Genomic DNA, 19,777 nt, shown 5'->3' with positions numbered 1-19,777 from the left:
CAACAGAGACCTTCACGATCTCTTGAGATCTTTCGAAACGATGAAGGTTCAACAACCCAAGTTGCCGTCTTGGAACTTGGATGTAGTTCTGAAGTTCCTCATGTCCAGTCCATTCGAACCTATGCATGAATTGCGAGCTTTTATGAATTCTTCTTGGTTCCATAACAATATGTCATAAAGGACATATGAGCTGTCACTTACGGGAGATGCAATTCTGTGTTGACCTCCAGTTACACGAAGGATGTCAATTCAACCTACAAGAGATCCTTTTCTCTTGGTTGTTCGTGTCTGCGGATACGTTGCTGGGATAGGGAGCCGACACTGATCCTTAACTAGTGAGTTAATTTTAGTTTAACACTTTTTAAAATTAAGCGCTAACCCTCGTGTTAGGATCAGGTGATCGGGATCGGTGTTGTGTTCCTTAATATGCTAATAGGCCATAGGTATATGGTCATATGAGTGGATTAGCACCCATGACAAATGCCAGTTAGGCTTTGCCGAGTAAGTGGATAAGACCCCATCTGCAAACCCACAAGAACTCTTACCCATAGGTCACATCCTCGCTGATGCTCTTGAGACGAAGCAGACTCCTAAGCAATAGCTAGGAAGTCAACCCTCCGTCTGAAAAGATAGGAACCAAGGTTTATAAGAGGTCCTTCTGATAACTTGTGGTGTTTGGTCAGGAAGCCAAGGTTACCAGTGTCAAAGAATGCTTTGGCTTTTTTCTTGAGGGGCACCATCAAGGAAGTGCATTCATCCTGTCAAGACAGTGATATGAAAGTGTTGAAGGTGAATGCGCATGGACTGAGGGCTATTTCTACGTCGGTAGCCTTCCAAAAGAACATGGCACTCAATGACATCTTGAATGCCACATTTTGGCGTAGTAATTCAGTGTTTGCCTCTCACTACCTTCGGGAGGTGAGGATTACATACGAGAACTGCTACTCTTTGGGCCCATATGTCGCAGCAGACAATATATTGGGGAACAGAGAGTAGCACTCTTCCTATCTTTTAGAAAATAATATGTTAGTTTGGACTTTTTAATTTTATTTCTTTTTATTTTTTTTTTTTATTTTTGTTTTTTATGATGTTTATGTAGGTGTTTAGTTTTTTGTGGTCTTGGGTAGGCCGCCTTAGGCGGCCTTCCCTCCATTAGCCTTGGTTTTACGAAGTTTAACCAGATAGGCTAGGTCAGGTGGTAATGTTTTTGCTTCGCCCTCCATAGTAGGGTAAAATGTTTTTGTCACAGTGTGGTCATGCCCCCACCTTGACAAATCATCTGGAGCGCACCAGCTAATAGGTCACGTCCTTGCTGGCACCTCCAGTGAAGCATTAACACATTCGGTTGTCTAAACAACACCTATATGATCTGTCACATTGTGGTCACGCTCCCCGTGACAGTTCATTAGAGCGCACCAGCTACACAGGTCACGTCCTTGCTGGCACTCTAGGAATGCAGTACCAGAAATTGGAGGTCTATAATATAGGATCTAGTTGCATTGTGGTCATGCCCCCGTTGACAGATCCTCTAGAACTCAACAGCTTCACAGGTCACTACCTAGCTGGAGTCTCTAGTAAAGCAGAAGCAGACTTGGGTGACGGTACTCACGAAGTCAGCTATGCTAACAGTTAAGGAACCAAAATATCAATCATATATATGAAATTGTTTCCCAAAATCGAATCTGTCTCCCCCTTCCTCCAAAGGTGGGATTCAGCTATATATATATCTGGCAGGTAAGATTCATGAACAAATGATATTGTTATGATACAATAAAGTTTGTTCATACTTACCTGGCAGATATATATAATCAAAGTGCCCACCCACCTCCCCTCAGGAGACAGTGGCACTAGAAAAATCTGACAGAAAATGGGAATGGTTCCTTACGCCCCGCCTCCCAGCGGCGGGAATGGGTACTACCACCTGGCCGACCACTGCGTGTGCCGGGAGTTTTGAAATTCTGTCGGACTTTCGGAGAATACAGCTATATAATCTTATCTGCCAGGTAAGTATGAACAAACTTTATTGTATCATAACAATATCATATTCTTTCATTCCTTACATGAGATCACAGTGCATTCATCATTTATCATCTTGTGTTTCATACAGTTTCGTAGGTTAAATGTCATGGGAGACAATGCTATAAAAAAATTATTGGTAGGCTTATCAATATGAAAATAACATGCAAAGGATTAAAAATAATAAGCTCTCTCTTTCTTATCTTCGTGCAGTCATGCCCAGCTCATGTGATCACTCAATGACATCATCATGATCACGGTCCCTCGATAGAGGAAGTCTTTTAGGGGGAAAAGAATATTATGACTTCATTATTGTCACTATCATTATCACCATCACCCTTTCATATCATATTGTGGTAATCTGCAAATGAAAAAAATGAAATTTATTCATCATAATGATTTTTCTTTTGCTACAATCAGTCCTCCTATATCCCTCTCATTATTCCTTTTTATTATATATAACAATTTTCTTCATAATTTGTATATCATCATAATTCTGAAATCATTAGCTTGTTGATGTTTAGTGATGCAATTAGGAAACACTATTTTTCTGCGGGTAAAACTGAGGTGTAAGAAAAGTTATAATTTTTGAAAGAGGTTGGAACATAGATGATGCCTATGTGAACTCTCTTGAGAGACTGAGAGTTTCCAGCCATGTGACTGGCTTATCAACATCAACTGCGCTGGGCATGAGGTGCAGGGGTGAAGTGAATCTATTAAACAAATCTGCTTCTCAGTAGCTTCAACTCCTCTCTCCAGCAATGGGAGTGAGGAGTGGTGACAAACCCGTTTCTTGTGGCTAACATGGTCTGTTGCTTGAACAGATATAGATCTTTTTTACCTTCATTTATGCAATCAATCAGGATGTGTTTCATTGTATTTAAAACCAGTGGACTGGGTGTTGGATGTCCACATATCTAACATCTCAAGTCGTAGGTCTTCTTTAGAAATCTCATTTCTGGGCTCAGCTCGTGTCGCTGCGCGAAATATCCTTTAATCTATTATTTCTAGGGTAAATGTACTAACACATACCAGAGAATAAATAAAATAAAGAAAAAGGTCCAGTATCAACTGACTCGCTCACCCCTCCAAGAGGGTGTCGGTATGAACACTAGGCGGAGTGAGACCACTACCACGAGCCAAATACCAACAGAAATCTCCCACAACAAAAACCCTCCATGAGGAGAGCCGACCCACAGAGTGAGCAGCTCGTACTACTACTACTCCATCCCATGCTGCCGACTGCTGCGCCTCTGGTGACATCCTTTTCAGTTAGCGCACACGAGTCACACTGATATTTTTCTCTCTGTGTTTTTTTGTGCCCCCCCTTTCGTTGGATTTATCTATAATGGAGCGTGCAGCTATTTGCAGCAGCTAAGTTAAGTACTCAGTATTTATGGTTTTAGTTGGTTTTTCCGGCCCTCAGTCAGTATTTGCCGTTTTTTAGGCATAAATACGAACTCGGGGTCGGAAGCATGGCAGCATGGTTTCTGCCGCGTGTGGTGGGTTCGTTCTCGGTCTCCCATACCTAGAACCATCCCCTTATCTATGTACGCTCTATATTAATTATCCGTTTTACTTAGGGTACTGTCTACTCAGGTTTGTCATGCATGCATGTCTTTTACCTTATGTAGACTTCTTCTTTCCAGACCCTAGTCCCGGCTCTTAGTATCGGCCTCTGACTAGCTTTGAGTGGTAGACTTTCCTTCGGGTTAGTCGTACACTCCTGGATTTTTTCTCCTACTATATTGTTTTCTTTCTTTTATTTTATTTAATTATACCATGTATTTTGTTATGGTTAGGTTAGTTAGGCGTCTGGCTTAGCCTAGGTCCTGGCTCATCGAGCCTATGCTACCGCTCATCAGTTCGGTTGCTTCCCTATGCATCTCTCTGATCAGTCGGTTTGGCCCAGTGGGTCTCCATGCTACCGCTTTTCAGTTCAGTTGCTTCCCGATAGCATCTCCTGATCAGTTGGTTGGTCCATAGGCTTAGTTGTCTTATTTTAGTCTTACCGTCTCGTGGTCACTACGCGATCACGAGACAGCCAGACGCCTGCCCAGTCCCCTTCCCCCCTCCTCCCGCTCTTCCATAGAGTCGGGGGAGGGTGGGTCGGTCTGCCCACGCTCGCTCCACATACCCGAGCATGCTTCCCTCTCTCCCCCTCAGGCGGAGGGGCCAGGGAGACGGGACAGACCCAGACTGGACGCGACCTCTCCGGCTCATCGGTCCCAGTCCGGCCCGGTGGTAATGTGGTGGGGGGTACTGGCCTTTCCCCCCATCCGTTGCTTCCTTGTCGCTCCGGTTCGCTCGAGCCTGTATGTCTCCTCGCTCTTCCCGACCTTACTAGGACTCCTCTCCTGATCGGAGTCCTGGCATCCAGCGGGAAGGTGTTAGTCCACCCGGTAGAGTGGACCGGAACATACAGTGGGTCCCTGCTAACCTTACCGTATTGCTGAGTTACTACACTCCGCTACGCACTGGACTTGGTCCGGTTCGTTTGAGTTTTAGGTTTAAGTGTTATTAGATTAACTATAAGTTTATCTTAAGTACCTTAAACCTTCCCCCCCCCCTCCCTTACATGTCTTACCGGACATCTCCGGGATTATAGCCTATTCAGGCGATGCAGGGGGGGGTTATGCCCAAATTTTTTTCCGAGCTCCGGCATGCAACGGAGTTCTTCTGTCCTTTAGCCTGTAAGTGTTATTCTTTAAGATACTCATGTGTCTTCCCACTTACAGGCCACCAACTGTGAGCATCCGGGATGCGCCGCCACACTTCAGGACCCATGTGGACACGAAGTTTGCCGGTCCCATGCTCCATGCGCGACTCTGCACGGGGACATCCAGGTCTGGTACCATGAGACGTGTACCATATGTTACGATCTGGTGAGCCAGCTTTTAGAAGGGGTGAGTATTCCATCTCCGGTAGCTGCTCCGCTTCTGTTTTAGTGCTTAAGTTTTCATCATTCACTTTAACTTAAGGCATCTAAGTTTAAGTTATATTTTAAGTTTAGTTTTAAGTGATTCTTAAATCTAATCTACGCCCTCTCTTCCAGGCGCCGGCAGTGAAGGATACCGCACTGGCAACCCTGCGGGCCTGGGTCGGCGGTTTTGGGAAGAACGCCGCCAAGGGTATGCCCTACATCTTGGAGAAGCGGTTGGCTCTGTTAATCTTCCCCGGAGGCAAAAGGGGCGGACAGGAATACGTCGACCCAAGTAGAGGCTGGCCCCCTACTTATCGCCTTCATCCAACAACAGCTGGCTGCCTCATTAACTGACCAAGACCAAGATATCTCCACGGACGTCGCGACTTTAGATATTAATGTGGAACCTATGGTGGAGGTGTAGACGACCTGTTGGTCAGAGGTAGGTAAGGTGGACACCCAAGGGTCACCCTTGGTGTAACTGTTTCTTCTACTCCTGCAACCTCTCCATCCTTCCAAGGCTTTACAGGTGATGAATTATATACTCCTCCTGACGCTTCGGTTAGACCTAAGGTCAAGGGTCAAGCAGTGAAATCCTTGACTAAGACGTCGTCGTCGTCGTCTAAGAAGTCGACTCGGCGTCATCCCTCCTCACGTAAGTCTCCGGCTGGGAATCCCGGAGCAGACAGGTCTAAAGCTTCTAGCTCCGGCTCTAAGTCCTCGAGGAGTAAATCCTCCCAAAGAGAGATCTCGCACCCCGGCAGAGTCACCAGTTCCGCTACCCTTGGTCCAAAAAAAGATTCAGAGCCACCCCTCCACCTCCGCAGCAGCTCCGGCCTTGGACTCCAATGCTGGCCTGTTGCAACAGGTGGGCGACCTGGTTGGGTCCCTAAAGAGTAGCATGGAACAAATGATCTCTCGTCTGTCGGATAGGATTACTTCCCAGGACTCCATTATAGCCGGACTGAGAGAAGCCCCTCTAGCCTCTCCTTCACTTTCCAATACGAGTGGAACTCAGCTTCCTCCGTATGACTCGCTACCTCCGTTCTCGATGAACAATCCATGGAGAGTAGCGTCATACGCCCCCTTCCAAGACGGTCTCATTTCCATACCGGAATTCGGAACTCGAAGGATAGAGGACTTCGAGTTCTTCCCGGAAGACCTCCAGCCTCCGTTCATAGGCTACGCAAGGCTTACAGCTTCAGCCATGGTTCTGATGATAGGGTACCAAAGGAGACAGTCCTCTATTCACGAGACCAGGCTCAGAGAGAATGGCTCAGATGTTTAGAGGACATGGATTGTTCTAATACCAGGATACAACCTTTCAAGAGTCCCTTTACCATTTTCACAATGGATGAGAGTACCCCGCTCCCGTTCCTGACAAAGATCGCGAGGTCTACCATCCCAGCGGCCCAGAAGGGGGAACCCATGCCTCAATTGAAGGAAGCAGATCCCACATCTCCGTTGCTCCCTTCAGCCGGAGAATTGTGGGAGGACTTGCCAAACACCTTCTTCAGCTGGCAAACTCAACCAGACTGTGCTATGGAGCAGTTGGTGAAAAGCTACCCAGGCTCCCAGATAGCCTTATTCAGGCTGAATTTGACGCGAAATCGCGATTAGCCAGATCAATTAACTCTATGGCTATGTCCGAGGTAGCAACCATAGCTTATGGCTCAGAAACCGCTTTTTAAGCTCATGACCAAAGCCCTGACTCAAACAGTACAGTCGGATATGTTTGAGTTTGCCACTGCTAGAACGAATTGTAGGAAGCATGTCCTACAGAGGCAACCATTCGACATGAGCCGAATAGGTTACTCTCGTCTAACATCTGGGGAGCAGATCTCTTCCCAGAAGCTATGGTGAAGGAAGTCCAGTCAGAGGCTACGAGGCTGAACCAGAGCCTTAAGGACCGTTGGGGCCTTACGGCTAAGAGGAGACAAGACCTAACACCTAAAGGTAAGGGACAGAGGAAACCTAGGCGTTTCCATCCTTACCAGAAAAAGCAGCCACGCTTTCCTCAGCAAGTTCCAGCGGTGCCCTTAGTGCAAACAGCCCAACCTTCCACCTCTAAGGCTCAATCACAGCCAATTTATGTGATATCCCCTCAGCCTCAGCCCTCCACCTCTTACGCCATCTCTCCAGCTTACAATCAAGCCTTCGAGAGTCAAGCTTCACAGAAGTATGACCGCTCGGGTAAGGGAGGCAGAGGTAAGCGTTCCTTTCGTGGGAGAGGATCGGGAGGCCCCTTTAACAGGGAAGCACTTCAGAGGAGGCCGAGGCGGTTACCAGAACCAATGAAGAACTTCAGGTAGGAGGGAGGCTGTTTCACTTTCGCCACCCGGTGGAACTTCAGCGAATGGGCTCAGAGCATAGTGTCAAAAGGCCTGGGTTGGAGCTGGTTGACGAACCCACCTCCATCCAGACCTTTCCGTCAACTTCCTTCCAAGGAATTGACAGAGTACGCAGAGGACCTCCTTCAGAAAGGAGCTATAGCGAGAGTCAAGAGATTAAAATTTCAAGGTCACTTGTTCAGCGTGCCGAAAGAAAAAGGCTCACAAAAAAGAAGGGTAATCTTAGACTTGTCCCGCTTAAACTTAGCCATGCCGCTGCGACAAGTTCAAGATGCTCACGATCTCACAGGTGCGGACCTTACTTCCCCGTGGCCGTCACCACCTCTATCGATCTTACAGACGCCTACTATCATATCCCTATTGCAAGACACTTCCGTCCATATCTGGGTTTCAAGATAGGAGACCAGGCATTCTCCTTCAAGGTAGTTCCCTTCGGACTCAACGTGGCACCCAGGGTGTTCACGGAAACTAGCGGAAGTGGTAGTGCAACAACTCAGATCACAAGGGATTATGGTAGTAGCGTATCTCGACGATTGGTTGATCTGGGCTTCAACAGTCGAGGAATGCAACAGAGCTACACTGAAAGTGATTCAGTTCCTGGAATATCTAGGCTTCAAGATAAACAGGACCAAGTCAAGACTCACTCCAGAGTCAGACTTTCAGTGGCTGGGCATTCAATGGAATCTATCCCTCCCATACTCTGTCGATTCCATCAACCAAAAGGAAAGAAATAGCGAAGTCAGTCAAGCAATTTCTAAGTCACAAACGGGCGTCAAGGAGAGCTCAGGAGAGGATCCTGGGTTCTCTCCAGTTTGCATCAGTGACGAACGTCTTAATGAAAGCCAAACTGAAAGACCTAACCAGAATCTGGCGCTCAAGAGCAAATGTCAGGTCCAGGGACAAACTATCCTCAGTCCCTCTGATTCTAAAGAATCGTCTTCGGCCGTGGGCGAAAGTCAAGAATTTGTCAGTGTCAGTACCCCTTCAGTTCCCTCCACCAGGGATTACCATCCACACAGACGCGTCCTTAAGCGGTTGGGGAGGGTATTCCCAGGTCCAAAAGGTTCAAGGAACTTGGTCACCTCAGTTCAGTCAGTTCCATATAAACGTACTGGAGGCAATGGCAGTGTTCTTGACTCTAAAAAGGTTGCGCCCACCAAAGTACTCCCACATAAAGCTAGTTCTGGACAGCGCAGTGGTAGTACATTGTATAAACAGAGGAGGCTCCAAGTCACGTCATCTAAATCACGTGATGGTAGCCATCTTCTCCCTGGCAGACAAGTTCAGTTGGCATCTCTCCTCCACTCACATAGCTGGAGTGAGAAACGTCATAGCAGACGCGTTATCCCGATCAGTACCCCTAGAGTCGGAATGGTCACTGGACAACAGTTCGTTCCAATGGATCCTTCAAAGAGTCCCAGGGCTACAGGTGGATCTCTTCGCATCACAAGCGAACCACAAACTACCGTGTTATGTAGCCCCCAACCTGGGACCCTCTGGCTTACGCCACGGACGCCCTGGCTCTGGACTGGAACAACTGGGAGAAGATTTACGTCTTGCCTCCAGTGAATCTCCTTTATGAAGGTCTTAGACAAACTCAGGACATTCAGGGGTCAGTGGCTCTAGTAGCCCCAGACTGGCCGAAGAGCAATTGGTATCCCCTAATTCTGGAGCTGGGCCTTCGTCCTCTTCGGATCCCCAATCCAGGCTCTCCCAGTCAGTACAAACGAAGACTGTGTTCGCTTCCTCAGGGATTCTCAAAACCCTAACTTTATGGATTTCATGAAGTTTGCGGCAAAAAGAGATGCGAATATTGACCCTCAGAATATTCTCTTCTTGGAATCCGATAAAAGGGATTCAACTTTGAGACAGTATGATGCTGCTGTCAAAAAGTTAGCAATCTTCCTGAGAGAATCTGATATTAGAATCATGACAGTTAATTCAGCTATATCCTTTTTCAGATCCTTATTTGAAAAAGGTTTAGCAGCTAGCACGATTACGACAAACAAGTCAGCCTTGAAAAAGATATTTCAATTTGGGTTCAACATAGACTTGACGGATTCCTACTTCTCGTCTATTCCTAAGGCATGTGCTAGACTTAGACCTTCTGTAAGGCCTACGTCAGTTTCATGGTTCTTAAACGATGTTTCTAAAACTGGCTTCAGAAACCGATAATGACACATGCTCGTTTATAATGCTCTTAAGGAAAACCCTGTTTTTATTAAGCTTAGCTTCAGGAGCAAGAATTTCAGAACTGTCGGCTTTATCCAGAGATCCGGATCATATTCAATTCCTTCCCACAGGGGAAGTACTACTTTCTCCGGAACGTAGCTTTTTAGCAAAGAATGAAGATCCTTTGATGAGGTGGGAACCTTGGAAGGTACTACCCTTCCACAAGATGTATCTCTTTGCCCAGTTACAACCTTACGAGCCTTTCTGTCCAGGACCTCCTCATCCTCATCGGGTCCCCTCTTTAAGAGGGAAAAAGGTGGAACTTTATCCATTAAAGGCATCAGGCAACAAATCCTGTACTTTATTAAGCAAGCCAATCCTGACTCTTTCCCGAAAGCACATGATGTCAGGGCAGTAGCCACCTCAATTAATTATTTCCAACACATGAACTTCGATGAGTTGAAAAAGTATACCGGATGGAAATCGCCGACAGTGTTTCAAACGTCATTACCTTAAGTCCTTGGAAGCTCTGAAATTTTCAGCAGTAGCAGCGGGAAACATAGTTTCCCCTGATTCTAGTTAATTTGTAGTAGAAGATTCAGTCCTCCTTTCTACCTGCTTCACCCAACAGTTCGTCTATTCCTACCGTGTTCATTTACATTCACCTGGTGTCTTAGCTGCTTTTATGATGATGTAGTGGGTGCCCCTTATTTTTTGCTAGGGACACTCACAGATGATTATGGATTTTGATCTCATGGATGTTACCCCCTTATTTTTATGCTAGGGGATACATCTCATTTATAATGGTTACGGGTTTTGTATATTAAGTCATATGCATTCCTTATATATTATCATTGTTGTTTAATTTGTTCATTTGATTATTTTAATTGCTATTATATTTTTGATACATGCCTTTACACAGATACCATTTTGTTACATGTAAGCCAATTTACCTCTGTACATATGTAAATTACCTTATGATAAGAAACATGTTTACAATTAAGGGTAATTTAAGCATATTTCTAGTTTGTATCACTGTGTATTTGTATCTTTTTAGCAATTATATTCTTTTTTATATTTACTTTAATTTTTATTTGAGACCTATTCTGATTTATTTTATTACTTTTGTTTACAATCTTGTGCTATTTCTCTGGTACGATTTCGCGCAGCGACACGAGCTGAGCCCAGAAAACGGGCTTTTGGACGTAAGGAAAAATCTATTTCTGGGCGGATTGCTCGTGTCGCCAGCGAAATCCCACCCTACCCATCCCTTCGCCCAAGATTGTCTGCTAACTTCAGGATGGCCACCAGAGGCGCAGCAGTCGGCAGCATGGGATGGAGTAGTAGTAGTACGAGCTGCTCACTCTGTGGGTCGGCTCTCCTCATGGAGGGTTTTTGTTGTGGGAGATTTCTGTTGGTATTTGGCTCGTGGTAGTGGTCTCACTCGCCTAGTGTTCATACCGACACCCTCTTGGAGGGTGAGCGAGTCAGTTATACTGACCTTTTTCTTTATTTTATTTATTCTCTGGTATGTGTTAGTACATTTACCCTAGAAATAATAGATTAAAGGATATTTCGCTGGCGACACGAGCAATCGCCCAGAAATAGATTTTTCCTTACGTCAAATCCCTTTTTTACGAAGAATGGTCAGGATTCTCATACCTCCCTCCAAGTGTGAGTCTGTCCTACTGTTAAGACCAAAGGTTCCACGTATGAACAAATTACAAGATTTTAGGTAATTTGTATTTTTCATAGGTAACGAACCTGAGGCCTTAACACTGACTGCCCACCTATAGCCCCCCCTCTTATGTTTCATACTGGGTTGGAAGAAAGACTGATGCATCACTAGTTCAAAAGTAGTCTCTGACTTGCTTTCACCTCAACTACCTATTGAATGCCGGATGCCACAGATTGCTTACATTTACAATTTTTTATTGTTTTCAACCGGTTTCCACCTGGCACTACAAGATTTATCCTACTCTTAAGACCTCATACCTCAGGTTTGTTAGCTATGAAAAATACAAATTAGTAAAAAATTTGTTATAGTATTTAACATCGGATTTTGTTTATTTTTTATGTAGATTTAAGCTCTCATGAATGCATTTAGAGATTTTGACTGCTGGTCAAGTTGGATGCTTTGTACAAGTCTTTTTGCCATGCTGTAGCTATATATTTTGCTATCATTAAGTGCTTATATGTGATCCCAAAGACATTTTTTTTCTTAATAGTATTCCTTTTTTAAATTTGGTAAGGTGTAGATCATATATTTTTATATTTCATCAGATATGATTAATATTAGAATTATGTACAGATAGGTTGTATAAAAATTTAGGAGATAATTTGCTAAGTAAAATATAAAAACCTTTTTCCAGTATGAGGAAGGAGTGACTCGTGATGATCTGATGGGTGTCGAAGACTCTCGAGCTAATAGCTTCTTCACAAAGAGTTTGAAAAGTCGTGGCACTGTGTTCACTTTAGGTACACGTGATTCCGTCCTGTCACAAGCAGGCCTCACCCAAGATATTATTGTACCACACACAGCTGGGAAAGGAGAAGCTAAAGTAAGTATTCTTAACGGTTTTGCACTAGTGAATTCTTTTCAGAGTTCTTTGAATTGTAGGTCACTTTTGCTAACAAGAATCTTTGTACAACAGTTATGATGTGTCATAAAGAATCCCATCATGTACAGTGCTTGTAGCTAGAAAGTTACATTTTGTTAGGTTATTAAAGGACAAACAAGAGTTATTTTGTTTGATCAAAATTAAGTTAAATGAAGCTATTTTGCATAGGTAAAACAATAAAATTAAAAGGGATACTGCTGTTGATGGGGGTTTTATGTATCTTTCACATATGTTAAGGATGAGTCACCAGAATTTTATGTAACTACTATGCCAAAGTAATACTATGTTATTAAGGATATGTTTTATGCATGACACTTACCTGGCAGGTATATATATAGCTATAATCCTCTGTCGTACTGGCAGAATTTTCAAAACTTGCGGCAACTGCTAGTTCACCGGTAGTTCAGGTGATTGCCACCCGTTCCCATGGCGCTGGTGCTCGGAACCATTCCCATTTTCATTAGATTTTCTCTTCCAGCCGAACTGTCAACATCTTTGAGGGTTCCCTGCTAGAATTTCGAGCTCGTTGGCTGACTTTTCGCTGTATTTGGACGGATTTTGGTATCGTATTGGAAAGTTAGCTTGGCAATCGCTTTTGGATTTTCCTTGAAATGTCTGATTCAGGTATTATGTTTAGGGTATGTGTGAAAGAAGGATGTAAGGTGAGACTACCGAAAGCTTCGGTAGATCCTCACACTGTGTGTAAGAAGTGTCGAGAGTTTGTGTGTACTTGGGAGAATAGGTGCAATGAGTGTGAGAATTTGAATGAGAAAGAGTGGAAGACTCTTATCAAGTATGTGGAAAGGTTGGAGAAAGATCGTGTTAGGAGATCAGTGTCTCGGAGTGAGAGATCGGGTTCTAGTAAACCCTTGAATGAATCAATTTCTGTTTCTTCTCCAGCTCCTTCCCATGTAGATTTAGTAGCACCTTCACCACAGGTTTCTCCTGTGCCCGCTGCTGTATCTGAGGAGACGAGTGATGCAAATTATGTGAAAGTGTTTGCTGCCCTTGCTTCGATGGGCGATCAGATCCAGCGTTTAACAGACAAAGGGAGAAGGCATGTTGACAGTCGAAGGGAGGCGAGAGGGGTTTTCTCAAGATCAGTCGTCCCTTCAGGCAGTCCTGTTGTTGCGTCCCAGGCTGCAGCAGTACGCCATAGAAATGGCGTTACTGGGAAGTGCTTGTCCTCCTCCGATAGTTCTGCGTCAGGCAGGAATCGGCAGTTTTTGGAAGTATCGCATCCTCTCAAGAGATCTTACAGGCCATCCTCATCTCAGGATGAACTGGGATACGCTGAAGAAGGATGGAGTAGCCCCGAGATTTTCTCGTCGAGTGCAGATGAGGACACAATCCCCGTCAAAAGGAAGAGAACTTTTCGCTCGAGAGAAGACGCAAGACGTTCTGTTGTCGGCTTTTCTCCTGATAGAGACCCTCCTTCTGCGTCTTGGGTGCGACCCCTGTTGCTTCTCCGTCTCGTAGACCTCAGGACCGCTCTCCTCTTCGTACCATCTCTGTGCGTCCTCGTTCTTCTCCTTCTCGTGCGACTCGTCAGGAAGCGGACACTAAGGACTTCTTGAGAGAGATGCAGGCTAAGTTAACCGACCTTGTTAAGTCTTGGGAAACGACTGATCAGCCGTCCTCTAGACGTAAGGACGCATTTCTCCCCGTCAAGTCCTCTAAGAGGACGCAGGACAAGACTTTGCTCCTCCCACACGTTCTTCATTCTCTTGGACTCCAGGACGCAGTGTGCCATCAAAGACAGACGATCGCTCGACAGCGCAGGACACAGGACGTAAGAGAAAGATAGATAAAGGTTCGGTGGACGCAATCCAAGCAGTGGACGCAAGACGCAGGCGGCAGGACGTTGACCCGTTCTCCTTCCGACAAGATCGGGACTTTTTTCATCAGGACGCAATCCCGCATTCACTCTCCAGACAAGTTTTAGAGCCGGTTTCTGTGTCTACTCTGCAGCAAGACCTCGGCTTCCAGGATGTTTCGTCAGCAGAAGAGGACATAGAAGGCTTGGTGTCTGAAGACGAGAGAAATAACGAAGCACCATCGTCGGATTATAAGAGACTGACTGATTGCCTCCTGTCTCTGTTCGAAGGGGACTTTCAGCCTTCAGCACCGTTGTCCCCCCTTTCTCAGTTTTCGAGGACCAAAACCCCCAAGAAGTCTTCTATCTTGAAGATGACGCTCTCCATCACAGCCAAGAAAGTGCTTCAACGCATTAATAAATGGTTAAAGGAAAAGAGGGAAGCAGGGAAGACTTCTTTCTCCTTCCCTCCAGCCAAGTTGGCGTCCAAGTCTGGAGTGTGGTATGCTACGGGGGAAAGTCTTGGCCTGGGAGTTCCTGCCTCCTCCCAGGGAGACTTTTCCAATATTGTAGACAGCTCTCGTAGGCATGCATTACACTCGGCCAAGATTTGGTGGACGTCTTCAGAGTTTGATCACCTATTGAAAGGCACTTTTTGAACTTTTGAAGTTTTCAACTTTCTTGATTGGTCCTTGGGGGCTTTGGCTTGCACCTTGGAAGCGGGAGAATCATCGGACTTAGAAGTGCCCAGGAGTATTATGTCCTGTATGGACAAGGCTTTGAGAGATGGGGCGAACGAGCTTGCTTCCATCTTTACGGCAGGGGTCCTGAAGAAGAGGTCTCTCCTGTGCTCGTTTGCGGCTAAAGGGGTGTCTAACGCGCAGAAGTCGGAGTTGATGTTCTCTCCACTCTCAGGACAGCTTTTTCCTTTGGAAATCATTAAAGATATATATCTCTCTTTAACTCAGAAGGCAACCCAGGACCTTCTGACTTCTTCAGTGAGGAAGTACTTGCCGCCCAAGGTGATGAAGAAGACACCAAAGGAGTTAAGACCAACCCAACAGCCCTTTCGGGGCAAGACGTTTTCTCGCCCCTCCTTCAGAGGTAAAAGAGTTCCTGCCAAGAGAGGTTCGAAGACCGCAAACAAGCAATGATGTGCAAGTCCTCCAGACGACAGTTGGGGCCAGACTCCAAGAGTTTTGGGAAGTCTGGCAAAATAAGGGAGCGGACCCTTGGTTCGTGAGTGTAGCCCGGGAAGGTTACAAAATCCCCTTCCTGAAGAAGCCACCTCTTACTACATCCCCGAGAGCCCTAGAGGCTCATTACATCGAATTAGAGAAGAAAGAAGCTCTATGGGAGCAAGTTGTCAGCATGCTCAAGAAAGGAGCCATAGAACCTGTTCGGGATCACTCGTCTCCAGGATTTTACAACCGTCTTTTCCTGGTACCGAAATCTACGGGAGGATGGAGGCCAGTACTGGATGTGAGCCACCTAAACTTGTTCGTAGGAAAGACCAAGTTTACGATGGAAACGAACGATTCGGTGCTGGCAGCAGTACGTCCAGGGGACTGTATGGTGACCCTGGATATTTTCATATTCCCATTCATCCGGGGTCCATGAAATATTTAAGGTTCATGATCCAGGACAGGGTCTTTCAGTTCAGGGCCCTTTGCTTCGGACTTTGCACAGCGCCTCAGGTGTTTACAAGGATGATGTCGAACGTGGCGAAGTGGCTACACCTGCTAGAGATCAGAGTCTCTCTCTGTCTAGATGACTGGCTCATAAGGTCTCAGTCAAAACAACAATGTCTGGAGGACGTAGAACTTACTTTGGATTTGAAGAATTGGGTCTGATGGTGAACCTAGAAAAGCCGCAACTGATCCCCAAACAGGAGCTAGTCTATTTGGGGATTCTGATTTCCTCAGTGACTTTTTGGGCTTTTCCATCCCCCGACAGGCAAGCCCTATGCCTCCGGAAGGTGCAGGCCTTCCTAGAGAAAGACCAATGCTTGGCGAGAGAGTGGATGAGCTTACTGGGGACTCTCTCTTCGCTGGAGCGGTTCGTTTCTTTAGGAAGACTTCACATGAGGCCCTTACAATTCTTCTGAACGAGTCGGCCAAGAAGATCGAACCCAGATTCCTTCCTGTTTCAAATTCCTTTCAAGATAAAGGAGGAATTGAAATGGTGGCTAACTCCGGGAAAGTTAGCAGAGGGTGCATCGCTCCAGCAGAAGAACCCAGACCTAGTATTATTCTCCGATGCATCGGACACGGGCTGGGGAGCGACGCTAGGCCCTCAAGAAGTGTCAGTCGTTGGAACAAGGAGGAAACGTCTTGGCATATAAACAGGAAGGAACTGATGGCGATTTTCTTGGCTTTGAAAGCGTTCAAGGCGTTGATCCGAGACAGGGTTGTGCAGGTCAACACAGACAATACCACAGCTCTGGCGTACATCCGCAAGCAAGGAGGGACTCATTCCGTCACTCTTTGCAATTTGGCGAAGGAAGTCCTTCTGTGGGCAGAGAAGGAGAACGTCACCCTGCTCACCAGGTTCATTCAAGGGGAGAAGAATGTGAGAGCGGACCTGTTGAGCAGGGAAGGCCAGATACTTTTGACAGAGTGGATCCTACATCAAGAAGTATGCCAGAGTTTGTGGAATCTATAGGGCTGTCCAGTGGTGGACCTTTTTGCTACCGCAGCAACGAAGAGATTACCGAACTACTGCTCTCCAGTCCCAGACCTTCAAGCAGTCGCGGTAGATGCCTTTCTACTAGATTGGACGGGTCTAGACGCTTACGCCTTTCCCCCCTTCAAGATTTTAGGAAAGGTCATGAAGAAGTTCAGGGAGAGTCAAGGGACAAGACGTACTCTCATAGCTCCCTACTGGCTGGCCCAAAATTGGTTCATACTGGTTTCACAAGAACACCCTCGCTCTGGGTCTGACTGCGTTCAGACTATCGAAAGACTTGTCAGAGCGAGGGGGTTTTCGAGGAAAGTGGCCGAAGCAGTGGCTAGAGCACGAAGAGCCTCAACAATCAAAGTGTACCAGTCGAAGTGGGAGACCTTCCGTAAGTGGTGCAAGAAGCAGAAGGTTTCTTCATCCAGTACCTCTGTGACCCAAATTGCAGACTTCCTCCTGCATTTGAAGAAGGAAGCAGGGTTAGCAAATCAAACGATCAAAGGGTACATAAGTATGTTGGCCTCTGTGTTTAGGCACAGAGGCTTAGATATTTCCAATGACACAGATCTTAGAGATCTCCTCAGGTCTTTTGATACAAGGAAGGAGCGTCAATGCAGAGTTCATTCTTGGAATCTGGATATTGTTCTAAAGTTCTTAGGAACTAATAAGTTTGAGCCTATGGATAAAACGTCTTTGAGAGATATCACGAAGAAGACGATCTTTTTGGTTGCCTTGGCCACGGCTAAAAGAATTAGTGAGCTTCAAGCAGTTAATAAGCAAGTAGGCTGGAAACACATCAAGGCAGTGTGTACGTTCCAGGAAGACTTCTTGGCCAAGAACGAGAATCCATCTCATCCTTGGCCAAGAACGAGAATCCATCTCATCCTTGGCCAAGGTCCTTTGAAATTATGGGTCTGGCAGATCTTGTGGATCAAGAAAAGGAAAGAGTTCTTTGTCCAGTAAGGGCTTTGCGCCATTATGTGGAGAGGACAAGAAGTATTAGAGGGTTCTCAGGATCCCTTTGGTGTTCAGTGAAAGACCCTAGCAGACCCATGACAAAAAATGCTATCGCCTTCTTCCTAAGGGAACTTATTAAGGAAGCACATATGCTTTTCCAAGAAGAAAGCTTCTGACTGCTTAAAGTCAAGGCACATGAAGTGAGAGCGGTAGCTACGTCCTTGGCATTCAAGAAAAATTTAGCCCTCAAGGATATTTTAGAGTCGACGTTTTGGAGGACCAATTCAGTTTTTGCTTCACATTACCTCAGAGACGTCAAGACAACTTTTGACAACTGTCAGACGTTGGGCCCTACGTATCCTCAGGTACAGTATTGGGCAAAGGAGTTTCCACCCCATAACTTACTAACATGCTAGGGTATTTTTAATTAGGTTGTAGTGTTTTTATGGTTGTCTGAAGGGGTTTTTATTCCCTCTTCAGTCTATGGAGTGTCATTTGTTAGTGGTGGTATGTGTGTGTGGTTCAGGTGGTCTAACATTTCCTAGCATGAATGCCCGTGGTAAGAGAGGGCTAGGGTTTCCTGTTAACAAATTGGTCACGTCCAGTTGTCAGACCCTTTTTGATAGCTTCCTCAACATACAGGTCATGTCCTAGTTGAGAGCTACTAAGGTTAAGCAGGCTAAGAGGCAGGACCTATGAAGTCAGCTACCTTAGCAGGTAAGGAACCAAGGAGTATTTTTAAAATTTTTTATTTTAAGTTTTAATCTCCAACGATGTTGCTGTCTTTGACCCACCTCCAAATGTGTCAATCAGCTATATATATACGTACCTGCCAGGTAAGTGTCATGCATAAAAATGACGTTTTTATGATAAAACAAAGTTTTATGTATACTTACCTGGCAGGTATATATAATTAAATTCCCACCCTCCTCCCCTCAGGAGACAGGGTTCAGAGAAAATCTGATAAAAATGGGAATGGTTCCAAGTGCCAGCGCCACGGGAACGGGGTGGCGATCACCTGAACTACTGGTGAACTAGCGGTTGCTGCGAGTTTTGAAAATTCTGCCAGTGCGACAGAGGATTATAGCTATATATATACCTGCCAGGTAAGTATACATAAAACTTTGTTTTATCATAAAAACGTAATTTTTATAGTCCAGACTTAAACCTATGTGGTTTAGTGCTTTCAAGAGATTCCTGAATTCAGTGCTCAAAAATAAACTTTGTTGGTGTAGGGCTTCCAAGATGAATTTTTTCTTATCTAGTTATTGGTTATTCAGGTATGATGAAAGATTTTTTTGTTTAGAAATTGTACCTATCTTGTTCTATTAAAATTTATAGCGTAAAGTTGCATGAAAGTGATCATTAAGATTTTTTTATAGATACCAAATTATGAGCCCCAAACTTGTCCCCATAGATGTTTTATTTCCCCAAACTTCTGGTACCTTCAAGTCAGTCAGTATCAGCCCTAATTTATTGCTTCTAATGAAATTAACTAGACTTTCTTACTTTCTATGTACTCCGTTTTTCCTGTATAATATCTAGTTGATTTTTTCATGACAGCCATTGTGCAACTTTGATTTTGACATACAAAATATTTTTTATTTAAGTAACTGACCAAGTAATTACATAGCTTTGGTTCCCTAACCTACTGCAGCTTAAAAATTGAAAATTGGTACTATTGATAGTGTGTAGGTGAGTAGTACCTGCCCACTATCTGGGATTTCAGAAAACAAACTAACACACAGAGCTCAATTTGTTCTCTGCTGGCTTCCAACCAACATTTGTCGTTTGCGTGCAGCTGCTTCATTGTATTTCGGATGGTTGTTTGCCGATACTACTTGGTGAAGTATTCAATTTTGTTGTTGTAGTTTGCTGATATCAGTGTAGATTGCAGTTAATTTTGTGATTTTCCATTTAACAGTATCAGTTTCTAGTTCTTCTAGTATTGCCTACTCAGGGAGTTGCAGAACTAGATTAACAAAATTTTCTTATGATACACCTTTTATCATTTGATTTTGCCCTATCTAACAAATGAAGCAGACTATCTACACAACTGTAAAATGATGGTCACGCTCTTAAGACAATTTTCAGTAATAAATAATCATTCAGGTATTTAACAACGACAATTAAGGAAACATAAAACTATCTGATCAGTGGTCAGACAATCTTCAAATTGAGCAGACAATTACAAATAAATGAACAATCTTCAAATCCAAAAGACATAGTTCAAAATTTACAA

The 19,777-nt window shown here is 44.9% G+C and overlaps 1 protein-coding gene across 1 annotated transcript in view; it reads left to right on the top strand.

Annotated features, from left to right (window-relative positions):
• LOC135217436 (vacuolar protein sorting-associated protein 52 homolog) overlaps positions 1-19,777 on the top strand; it is a gene marked incomplete in the record, with an annotated part of 146,400 nt that overhangs the window by 72,452 nt on the left and 54,171 nt on the right. Inside the window, 1 exon segment of the mRNA XM_064253304.1 lies at positions 11,835-12,023. Coding sequence (XP_064109374.1) covers positions 11,835-12,023 — 189 coding nt within the window.

Source organism: Macrobrachium nipponense, chromosome 7 (assembly GCF_015104395.2).
Source record: "Macrobrachium nipponense isolate FS-2020 chromosome 7, ASM1510439v2, whole genome shotgun sequence".
Classification (NCBI taxonomy): Eukaryota; Metazoa; Arthropoda; class Malacostraca; order Decapoda; family Palaemonidae; genus Macrobrachium; species Macrobrachium nipponense.
This window is presented reverse-complemented; position numbering and strand designations above follow the sequence as displayed.